Here is an 11,774-nt window from a genome sequence, read left to right as displayed (position 1 = left end):
TGCCCCCAGTTTTAGAGGGGGGGCAAATGAAGGCAAGTGAATGATCCATCAGGGCAGGGGTGCTGCAGAAGTCCCCCAAATCCTACAGTGTGCTCCAGGGGCCCCCATGGTCCTTGAGCCAGGGTAGTGACAGGGGTTGTGTCTGACTGGTTCCCTCCTGCTTTTGTTGCTACCCCTTGCAGTTATAAACAGGAGACACAAGGTGAGGGAAAATTATAAAACAAGTTTATTAAAGTCTAACATAAAACACTTCAGGCTAAATATGTACAACTCCCTCCCTTCCCAGGGGATTATAAAATTGAGAGTTGAGGTATATACAAATAACAGAGGAAAAATTGTATATACATGGCAGATACTTTAAAAATAATTTAACCAAAACATCACTTATTAGTCCTTATCTGAACTTAGTTCTGCAAGGCTTATTGAGCCTCTCCGGGATCACAGTCCTGAAATCCTTCATGTGGGACTTGTCTGTACTTGAACATTGTTTTGTAGCATGTGATTTCAGAAAGGTTGTCATGCTTTGTGCCTACTTAGAGGCACTAATTTAGAAGTAAATGTGATACAAGGAGCTATTCTCACCTAAATATTTCCAAACAGTCAATTCAGAGACATAAGCTATTCAGGCAAAACTTGCACCAACTTCAGTGCAAAATTGACTGAAACAGCAGCGTAACAAAACATCATATTCTTTGTATTACTCTTCATAGAATTATTGAAATTCCTTCTTTTCTTCTGCAAGGACACATGCCTAAGAAGATTTCATGCTCTCCCATATTAATCCCTTACAGAAATTACCAATACTGTTACAAGCCTTGTACTTCAAAATGAACCCAGAACCCTTAAGCCTAGGACTTACATGTGCAGCTGATTTCCATGCATCTATTGGCAAAAGGTACAGGTGTAGGTTCAGACCTACAGCCTGAACACACCTACAAATATATATATATATATATATATTTATATATATTTATTTATTTAAAATCTATATTCTAGTAAATGAATACAGTTGGTAGAGATCATACCTCAGCAGCTGAGATATCTTCACGAAAGATGAGACTAAAAATCAAGATTTTCAGATGGGGACTCAAGAGTGCAGGTTACTAAATTATTGCTCCAAGACAAAACTACAAGCCTGTGTATTCTATTAAGAAAGGTTAAAATTGTTGTCTTGTAAAAAATAATGAATATCTTCTTGTCTATAAAGAAAACTAAATGACTAATAAAGCAACTGTTACTGTTATAAGTATCTAAACAAATCCTGTATAAATCTAAGCACTGTATTTTTTAAAAAAGTCTGAAATCTAAGAATACAGTAATAAGCTATAATTTTAGAAATATAAAACCAGTCCAAACAAACACTGTTATGGAATGCATTTTCTATGTAGGAATGTAGTTATTGTTTAGGTTTCCCTCCAGAGCTAATCTCTCTCCTGGTCATTTATCCTGGATGTTTATCCTGAGCTGCTTTTCCTCAGGTACCAGCAGCATATTATTAATTTGTCTTCCAAAGCTGTTTAAATATGCAAGTTATCAGTTGTACAGCGTTTTCTTTCTCAGTATTCATGACTAAACCTACGTCTATCCCAAGATTTCTGCTCTACTTTCAGAGAGAGACAGCAAAGAGGAAGTTTAGTACAAGCTACACACAGTCACGGTCCCGATTTTGTGGTTCTTCAGTCTTAAAAGGCTGAGGAATCCCTCAGGGGCTACACCAACAACAGAAGCTGAAAGAGACAAGAGGGGAGACAAAGGGAAACGCCAAAAATAAAATACCAGAGAACTTTATCCTTCGTCTTTTGCCAGCATTATGAACATCAGCTGTTCATAAGCACTGCGGGACAGACAAGCAGGGAAATTAAAGGCCCTGCAATAACTACCTCCAGTGGGGACAGCATGAGAGATTCCTGCATTAGGAATGTTCCTGTTGGACATGGCTGTACTCCTGCTGGCCATGGTAGGCTTCATCAGCAGATCTACCATATATTAAAGCATAAAATGTGACCAAGATCAACACAAAGCAGCAGAAGGGCTATTACTTTACAAATACAAACATGGAGGAAGAGAGAAAAAAAAAAAGACAGTCACACTCAGGAGTCAAGGGAAAATTTTCAGACTCTTTAAATGAAATCCTTCAAGAAAATTTTCACAAGTCTGTTTAATTAAGGTGCAGATTAATTATTACTCCATGTAGAACGGAATCAGTTCAGAGGTATCTTCTACGCTCTTCTATTTATCAGCGTCTGGACACAAGGCATCGGTGGAAATAAATGCTAGCACCAAGTAAATAACCAACAAAGGACAGCTTTAAATGCATTGTTGGTACAGTAGCATGACTGTTTCATTACTGTTTGATGATTACCTAAATAATGCTTACAACTGTTAATGGCACAAACTGGAAAAATTGAGTAGAAAAGTACTTCTAATGTCACCTAGCTTTTTATGACCCTACCAAGACATGAAAATGTTGCTTTTTAAATATGTCTGTTGCTAGTATCAAGCCTGTCTTTACCTGGGCCTTGCTAGGTACTAGTTTTGTGCAGTTACTGTGGACAAGTGACATGAGAGGTAAAGCAATACAAAAAACTTCAATTAAAACAAATCAGTAAAACTCTAACAAAACCTTTCCTGGAAGAATATCAATCTGCTCTGTTGTATTATTCTTTAATGCCTCCTCATGTAGTGTTCACTTATTATTTTCACAGTGAAGGGCCGGATTTATCTCCTCTTTTGTACCTCCTGTCTAGCACAAGAAGCAGCACTACAGCAAAAAAAAAGGATTATCAAACTCTGATTCATGCCTCACTAATTAACTCACTGCATCTTTTCGCCTCATCTACAACATGCATGTCCCAATTCTCCTTTTGTTGCTATTTGTGCCAAACCCATGGTGTTTTAAGGATGTGAAAAATAAATCTGGGACAAGATACAGCAATGTTGGATTCACTTCTAGCAATCAAACAAAGGCAATTTGTTGGAAAGAAGACCCAGGAGTATCTATGCCATTAGGACCCTCCCACTTGCTACACTTCAGACAAAAATTAACCCTCCTTTACTTTCTTGTCAGGAAAATACACCCAAACTTTTCCCTCTGGTCAGGCTCCACCTGAAGATGGCACTTCTGGCAGCCAGCAGCAAATCTATGCAAGCACCTCAGCAGAGCACTGACCTGCCTTCACCATGGACCATTCTAGCATCTTGGAGTGCAGGCTTACTAATACATCCGAATTATGATTTCTCCCTATGCCTCTGGGTTAATCTTCCTAAACTATCAACTATGGCTTAAAGTATCTGTTCTCAAATGACACTGTGACACATCAAACCAGCAGGAACACGAGAAGAGAACTCCAAAGTACATTAACATATGTAACAGAGAATTCTTAAGGCAGGTGTGTTGCCAGAATCATCTCCTGGAAATCAGTGTTAATCACAAATAGAAATCTGATTGTAGATTAGCACAATCCAGCACTGCACAATGGAAATGCCTTACAGGTGTCTTTACACAGAGAAAAACAAAGAACACATCCAATTCAGAGAGCACAACTGGTTGTTTTTGTTCATCTTACCAAACATTTCCAAGTTCACTACCAAACTACCTGCATGGCTCTGCACTGTTCTGTCAGTACAACTGCTGCAGGAAAATGAACTGAGGTTCTGAATATCCTGTCACAGCAGATCTCAGTAATGTTTCTGATGAAGGGGACTGGCTGCCTGTCACGGGGAGCAGCATCTGATGGTCTTCAGTCCCAATGGGGAGAGGAAGTGCTAAAGACATCTCAGAGGGCTTCACATCTATGGACTCTGATAAAGGACTTTTCTGGCTCTGAATGGATTCTTGTTCATTGAAAGAATTATCAAGTGCAGTAGAATCAGGAGAAGTTTCAGGTCCTGCGGAAACAACAACAACACAACAAAACAAAAAAAAACAGAAAGAAATGTTCAAAATTCACAGATTCTGTGAATTCCCTTTCCAATGGCTGCCTGGGCAGCTGGATGTTGGTGCTTCCATGTGCTGCAAAGCCAGGCCAGCTGTAAGTACAGTGTAAACACTGGGAATCACATCTGCTGCTGCTTATAGCGTGACAACTGGAAGGATGATGCATTCCAACCTGATCTCTACTTGGCATGATACAGAAGATAACAAACCCTTAACATCACAGTGAACAAAGTATCTTTGGAAAAAATGTAATCATGGAAGTTTCCTTGAGATTTTGCACCCCAGAAAGTCTCAGAACCAGAGCCACATCCAAGCATTCTCCTTTAACTGAAACAGCAGTGTACAAAGTAACATTTGTCTGTAAACTTCTTTGGAAGACTACATTTCTTAACTCCACTCCAGCTGGATACATTACAGATTTTATCCAGTGACTTGAAAAATTACCTTCTATTCCTAATTGAAACCCTTTTAGTGGGTTCCTTGCTGCCTTGCTGCTGGAACGCAGCCAGCCACTGCTCCTGGATGGCTCTGTGACTAAGCCACATCAGATATCTGACCCTTCCTCTACCAAAGCACGCTCCAAAGTCTGTTATTCCAGGGCTGAGGCACTCCTGGCTGCCTGCTGTCTCTCCACAAGACCTGGCCTGCCTTGGCAGCTCTCCCAGATCACCCCTCCAGCTCTGCAGGCTCTCTCCACACTCAGTGCTGCCCTGCCCTCAGCACTGGCTTCCTGCTGCACTGGGGCTTTTCTAAATTCCACATTGTCTCTGCACATGGATCATTTTCTCACCCTCTCCCTCCCAGTCCAGATGTACACAGACACCATTTATTCCCTCTTCCATATGACACAGGCAAGGCATTTATGGTCAATACACAAGGATGGACAGAGGACCTGGGTACAGATGTTTTCGGCCCTAAAAACAACTACTATCCAAAATTCCTTTCTTTTCCAATTTTAGCCCTGGATGAACAAAAATATTTATTCAGCATGGAAGACAAAAGAGCCTGATGTGGTTTCTTAACTTTTCTTTGCACAACAAACTCACCTGTGTGAACTTTTGTTTTGTGCTTCTTAAGATTTTTTATATCTGTGTAAGAATTTCCACACATTTCACAGATAAATGGTCTTTCACCTGAAAAAAATTGGTTTGGCAGTGAGAACAATCTTGATGTTGAAAAAAAAATACGGTTAGAGACACAGGATAACAAATTTCAATGTTCTATTTTGAAATACAACTTTGCAACTATTATTTTGTCTGTGCCTCTGTTAGAATAAAATTATTTCTGGAATAATAGTTTAAAACAAAGCAAGAAGACCCAAACATCTTAAGTAAAGCCTGGATCATACATCAGCACCTACGCTGTGGCACAGATACTACTGTGAAGGCAATTAAAAAAATTAATGAATATTTTCTTTACATTATGTTAACCCAGAGATACATAAATTAAGGAACTGTTCTACTTTCAAGTACAGACCAATACAGTGTATTTTAAAGGCAAAAGTGTAAAAGTGGATTATAATTTATGGTGCAGGAAGCAGCTTGTCTGAAAACTGACCTGTATGGGACCGAAAATGTTTGTTGAGCTCTCCAGAGGAAATAAAACTCTTTTCACAAATGCCACAGATATATGGCTTCTCTCCTAAAGGAAACACATGTTGTTATTTCAATACATAAACCAGAATACACATCAAGAACAAATCGAAACGAAACAGAGGTAGTGTCCAACGGGACAAAGCGCTCCCCACTGGAATCAGAGGCAAAACAACACGAGGAAGGAGCTGGATGACAATCCCAAGGTGGATTCCTGGGTCGTGCCCCTCTCCAGCAGTCCCCCGTACCTGTGTGTTTGCGGGAGTGGGTAAACTGGAATCAGAGGCAAAACAACACGAGGAAGGAGCTGGATGACAATCCCAAGGCGGATTCCTGGGTCGTGCCCCCCTCTCCAGCAGCGCCCCGTACCTGTGTGCTTGCGGGAGTGGGTGATGAGCGAGCTGGACACGGCGAAGGCTTTGCCGCAGCTGTCGCACACGTACGGCTTCTCGCCCGTGTGCCGCCGCACGTGGTACGTCAGCGTGCTGGCCTGGGCGAAGCGCTGCCCGCAGCGGTCACACACGTACGGCTTCTCCCCGCTGTGCTTCCTGCAACAACACGGCCGTGAGCAGCACCCGGCCTCGGGGACGGCTGCAGGGAGGGCCCTGTCCCCCGCTGCTCCTGCCACCGCTCCCGGCTACAGCAGACGGGTGACAGCCGAGCGTGGCGCGAGCGCGCGGCTCCTGCGAGCAGAACGCACGGCGCACCCGTGGCTCCCACGGGTGCTGAACTGAGCCACAGGCCCTGCTCAGGTGACAGGCACCACGGGAACTCGGCATGCTTTGCACTTTAGGGTACTGAAATATAAGATGATGATTCCTCACATGGGAGTATCATTCCTGCTCCTGCCAAAATCGCGGAAAGTCCCATGCAGACGGCAGTGAGAACCCTCACTTCCCACCACAGAACTCTCTCCTCTCTGGTGCTACAAATAGTTTAAAAGAAGAACCAGAATCAGGCTGTACATTCATCCAGCACAAATCTCCTCCATAATGAGCAAGTACACCCATACAATTATTCTGTTAGGCATTGTGACAGAAGTCCCATGAGAAAAGAAGCAGAAATCACGTTCATTTGTAACTCTTACTCACACTGGAATAAATGGTTCTGTTTCAATAAACCCAAGGATAAGCACTTGCAGGATCTCACTTGTGCCTACCTGGCATGGATCTTCAGGTTGCTCGAGGTTGCAAACTGCAGGTTGCAGACATCACATTTGTAAGGCTTCTCCTCTCCATGGTGCATCCTGCTGTGGAACACCAGCTGGCACTTCTGGGCAAAGCCTTTGTCACACAGTTCACACTTGTATGGCTTCTCCCCTGGTGAAAAACAACACCCTCGTGCTCTCTGTATTTACATAAGAAAGCTTTGCAATTCATGACCTGACCAAAGCTCAGGTGTCTGTTCTAATACTTCTTACATATAACATCTTGGAAAATCCTGTAATCGGTCCACTGAAGTGGAACGTGCTAGAACACAGAGGATAACAGGACTATTTTTTAACACATTATGTTTGGGTAAAAAAAAAAAGTAAGAATGTTTTTAATAGTGCCAGCTTCTCCACATTATTTTAAGAACGCTGCCACTTCAGTTTCAGACTCTTTGCTGATTATGTCTGTTTGTAATTCTGAATATTTAACATGAAAATCTGTTTTTTCTGGCTTGTCCAACAGCAACAGGTCTTCAACATACAGTCTAGTGCTCCCTAATTTCTCATTAATGTCTGCTACAGAATGCTACAGGTACTTCTCTATTTACATTCTCTTAGTGGTGAATTGTCTCCTGTAAGGGCTTGTGCAACTTTGCAGTCCTAGAAAGTATAAAAATGCCTTTCTCTGCCACTCTGTGCAGTGCACAGTCAAATCTCATGAGTAAACAGGGTTCATAAAGACTTCAAAAGTAAAAGACATCTAGCATGCCATTGAGCAACCAAGACCATGGAATTCTCTCCCTACTCTTGCAAAAGTTCCCAGGACAATACCCTCAGAGGTACAAAGTACAGCCAGCATTCCTACCAGCACTGTCCCTGAATCCTGCAATCAAGCTCCACCTCGTGTGTGAATCTTTGCTTAGACCCTGGCTAACAGAATTTGAAAGTCTCTCCCTACGTCACAGGAAGAGCAAGGTGCTCTCCTGCAGCTGTTCCTCAACATCTCCTACATTTTCACAGCTTCCTGGAAAAACTGTGATCTCTGCTCAGAGCTTTCCAACATACAGGACATATGGAAAGACAAACAGAACTTCCCCCCTGCATCTTCCCAGGCTCCAGGAATTAGTTGTTCATCATGTTTTTAAGTCAGACATCTAGATTAAAATGTTTCAGTGCTCCTAAGTGATTTCTCTTGGATGTTTGATATGACACAAGCTCCTGGTAATGTTACTGAATGCAGAGATTATAACACCATCACACATTTCAGCTGCACATCTATGAAATAAAATCCCAAATGTTGTAGTAATTCAACCAACCTCCTACCTTTTTTGAAGACCCTATGGGACAAGTTATAAGACTGAATTTTTTCCCCACTCTTGTTCTCAAACATATATTAAGTTTTAAAGTTTAAAAAAAAGCAACAGAAATTCTTATATCAAGTACAGCTCGCTTTTCTTGCTCTACTGACAGTAGTTTTTTGTGACTCTACCACTCCACACAGCTAAAGGACAGCCAGCTCTCCTAAGTCTCTCCACAAATCATGATGTTCAGACTAATAAAGTTCTCTCTAGCTACTGGAACTATGATTTAGTACTGAAAAATGCTGAAACATTTCATGTTATCGGGATACTGGGTCTACCCTTGCATGCACAGCGACAGCAGACAAAATTTCAAGAGGAAGAAGTCAGAATGTTTCTAGTCGCGCGCTCCCAGGCTGTGTGTGATCCCAGGCCTCCACAGCCCACGAGACACGGCCAGTGGCTTACCTGTGTGAGTTCTTACATGTGTTTTCAACTGATTGCACTGGGTGAAGGCCTTCCCACAGAGCTGGCACACGTAGGGCTTCACCCCTTTGTGTATCCTCATGTGCCGACGGAGGCTGCTGGCTTCGGAGAACACCTTCCCGCAGGTGTTGCACACCGGCTTGGCTTTGGAGAACTTCTGGTCCAGCTCCTCCCCCGAGCTCTCCAGCTGGTAAGTGCTCTTGTCACTGGCTATGTTGGACATGCAGTGCTCCTTCAGGGCACAGCTCTGCTGAGGCTTTCCCCGTTTCTGTTTGGCTGCCATGGTCTGGGCCAGGATATCCTGTGCCGCCAGCGTTTCGCTCTCCACCACCGCTGCCAGCTGCAGCTCTGTGTTATCGCTGCCCTGGGCAGCCTGCTCTGTTATGTGGGTGGCCAGCTTATTTGCATCTAAAAACATCTCAAAGGATGTGTTCTCAGCCACCTCGTTCTGATAGTGTAGGGATTTATTCTCCGTGCTTTTGGGGGGGCTGAAATTCTTCTTTCGCTTTTTGGGTTGAGGAGATTTCTTTTCTAAAGCTGCTTTCTTTGCCTGTGGTGGAACCAGCTCTGCAGCAGCAGCATCTTCCTTCTCCTCCCGATTGTTGTAATCTCGGAGAGTCAGGAGGCAGGTCTGCTGGTTCATTTCAACATTCCCAGTGATACTGGATGTCTCTGTGGAAGAGGGATTAGCAATAAAAGCAAAGTCCTCCATCTTGATCTTGCATTTAGTGACCACTTCTTCTACTTTGAGATAGTCGGCAGCCTGGTGAATCTCTTTAACATTCCAGCTGCAAGGAAACAAGACTAGGGTGAAACATTCTGGACAAAGTAAACATTTGTTCTGCACCAACTGTAACGCAAACAGACACAGAGCTGCAGAAGGGTTGTACTGTCAGAAAACGTAACTTTAAGAACACACAGCAACATTTAATTTCTCGGTGCTGAAGTGCCACAAGGCTCTAAATGTCAGTTATTCCTGAGCTGCAGGTCCATGTCTGGTGGGGTCTGCAGACCCTCAAACTGGGGATTTTATTTTAGTTACATGCCTCTTGTAGAATTTTAAGTTAAAAGTCAACTTGTAAGATGGTGAGGCCGCACATGAGCTTGTTGGTCCAAACAGCTCTGAAATAACAGCACAAAGGGATAAAACACTGGAAACTAAAATACATAAAACACCATTTCATAAACCTTCTGGCCAAGGCCTCAGGTAATTCACTGGCAGTGCCTTCACCTCAGCACTTCAACAGCAGGTATTAATCTTGTTTTATAAAACGATTTGCAAACAACCTTAATTCTGTATCAGCTACACACAGAAGCCAGTAATACCAAGGAAGTCCTCATTTAAACCACTACACCCTATTTTTCAGTTCCTGCCACACATGCCTTGATGGTTTAGGAAAAAATTATCTGGAAAAGGTGGCAACACATATCATGAATGCATTTATGGATTTACAGCAATTTAAAGAGAGATTTGTGGTAAACAACCTCATTCTAACAATAAACAACTTGCCACAATTGTTCCCCATATGAGTAGAAGTGTTTCAGTATCTTGTGCTATGTGAGAGCTGGGTTCAATGTACCCTCCTGGTGTCACTCATGCACCCACCACCTCTGAGCACAACAGACTTTGCAGGCAGCTCCATCAGCCCCTGAAGGCTCACAGCACAACATGATGGGTGTCACCTAGAACCAACAGTTCTCTCTGTTGGCAAGAATGGGATTTTCACCTTCCTCGGTACTTTCACCTTCGTCCTCCTTCAGAGATCCACCTGCTCAGAAAATCCAGAAACTCTCCTGCTGCAGTCCCAGATGGACATCAAGAACCCTGCACAGTTCTGTTTGTATGTAACTGGCAAAGCACCAATCACTAACTTCAGCTCTGCTGCTGTTAATGCCTGCAGCTAATTAAAAACACCACCCTGCACCTGTGTACTTAAATTACTGAGTGTGAGTTTCCACACTTCAGAAACGAAAAGTTTTTAAGCCTGCATCTGACATCAGACATTGAGAAAGAAGTAAAAATCCTGGACTTGGTATTTCTACATAGCCACACCTTCCTCATGAGAGCTAAATCTCTTTTGCTGAGAAAAAGGCATTGCAAAGAAAAAAGCATCCTCACTGTATGTGAAGCAGCACAACAGGCACAAAATCAACGCAGTAATGAGGGGAAACACTTTTTCTGTGACTCCTTTTGGGCAATGCAATATAAAATTTTAAGTAACAGATCACACAAATTTTAACAAATGTGACTCTTAAAACCGTGCCTACCCTCATCCATCTCTCAGAGTTAGGACTCTACCACATTCACAGTTCCTGTGTGTTTTTGGGAAAAAAGGACTACTGCAATTCACCCCCAGACACACACTTGTCCTTCCCTCTCCTGGTAATCATGCAGGATCTTTAATCTCCCCCAAAACAGACAGAAACAGCAGGAGACTGAAACTATCAGTCAGTGAAATATCAGACAATACACCTTTATTTTGGCACTTACATGTCATGGGATATTTTAAAGCACACAAACAGAGGAACTTCAAGTTGTTAATATTCATCACATCCACTGCTATTTGTTCTCTTATTACAAAAAATCCAGTTCTTTCTTACCACAAAATTTATTTCCCTATTCCCCTTTAACAGCGTGTTACCTGTCAAGGTTTAAGTTTCCTGTGTAAATAAATTCCAGGAGCTTTTGGAATCCATCAGCTTTCACTTGAGTCTGATCCAAGACAACGTTGTTGTCAGATGCATCTCTGTAAAAGGCCCCGAAATACTCGCTGAAGGAGGCAAGCACATTCCTGTGCGCTTTGAACTGGAATTCCCCGATGACCACGGTGCAGTCGCAGAGGAATCCGGCCTCTCGCTGCTTGTTCAGCCTCTCCAGCAGGTGCTCACAGTGATGGGAATACTGCATCTTGAGAACGCGCTGCAGACACTTTCTGATCTGCGAAAGCAAAAGAAAAAAAAATCAATTTATATGTAAGATTTCACTTTTTTTATCCCTTAAGAGAGTCAGTGTCCGGACCTGCCCGTGCTCACTCAGGACAGCCCGGCAGCAGCACGGGACAGCGAGATGGTGGCTGCTGCTCGAGCCGGGGCGCGGCGGTTCGAGCGGCGGAGCGCGGGGGCGCGGGCAGAGCCCGTGTGCTGCCGGCCCCCGGGGATTAGCCCGGCTAAACCCGCGTCTTGTCACACCCGGGCCCCGGGCAGCGGCCCACGGCTCGGACCGGCCAGCGCTCAGTCCGCGGGGGGCTGCTCCCGGGCAGCGGCACCGGGGGTGCGGAGCGGTCCCCGCTGGGTGCCGGCAGGGTCCCCGG

The 11,774-nt window shown here is 43.6% G+C and overlaps 1 protein-coding gene across 1 annotated transcript in view; it reads right to left on the bottom strand.

Moving 5' to 3' along the window:
- Nucleotides 1-203: 203 nt before the first annotated feature.
- Nucleotides 204-11,774, bottom strand: part of MYNN (myoneurin) — an 11,759-nt gene continuing 188 nt past the window's right edge. The window contains exons 2-8 of the mRNA XM_041405945.1: nucleotides 11,106-11,401; nucleotides 8,446-9,251; nucleotides 6,689-6,848; nucleotides 5,899-6,077; nucleotides 5,495-5,578; nucleotides 4,984-5,070; nucleotides 204-3,888 (exon numbers count right to left, since the gene is read on the bottom strand). Coding sequence (XP_041261879.1) covers nucleotides 3,620-3,888; nucleotides 4,984-5,070; nucleotides 5,495-5,578; nucleotides 5,899-6,077; nucleotides 6,689-6,848; nucleotides 8,446-9,251; nucleotides 11,106-11,371 — 1,851 coding nt within the window. The 5' untranslated portion in view covers nucleotides 11,372-11,401 and the 3' untranslated portion in view covers nucleotides 204-3,619. The remainder of the gene's footprint in view (nucleotides 3,889-4,983; nucleotides 5,071-5,494; nucleotides 5,579-5,898; nucleotides 6,078-6,688; nucleotides 6,849-8,445; nucleotides 9,252-11,105; nucleotides 11,402-11,774) is intronic.

Source organism: Onychostruthus taczanowskii, unplaced genomic scaffold (assembly GCF_017590055.1).
Source record: "Onychostruthus taczanowskii isolate IOZ18803 unplaced genomic scaffold, ASM1759005v1 scaffold24, whole genome shotgun sequence".
NCBI classification, from domain to species: Eukaryota; Metazoa; Chordata; class Aves; order Passeriformes; family Passeridae; genus Onychostruthus; species Onychostruthus taczanowskii.
Note: the sequence above shows the minus strand (reverse complement) of the source record. Positions and strands in the feature narration are given on the sequence as shown.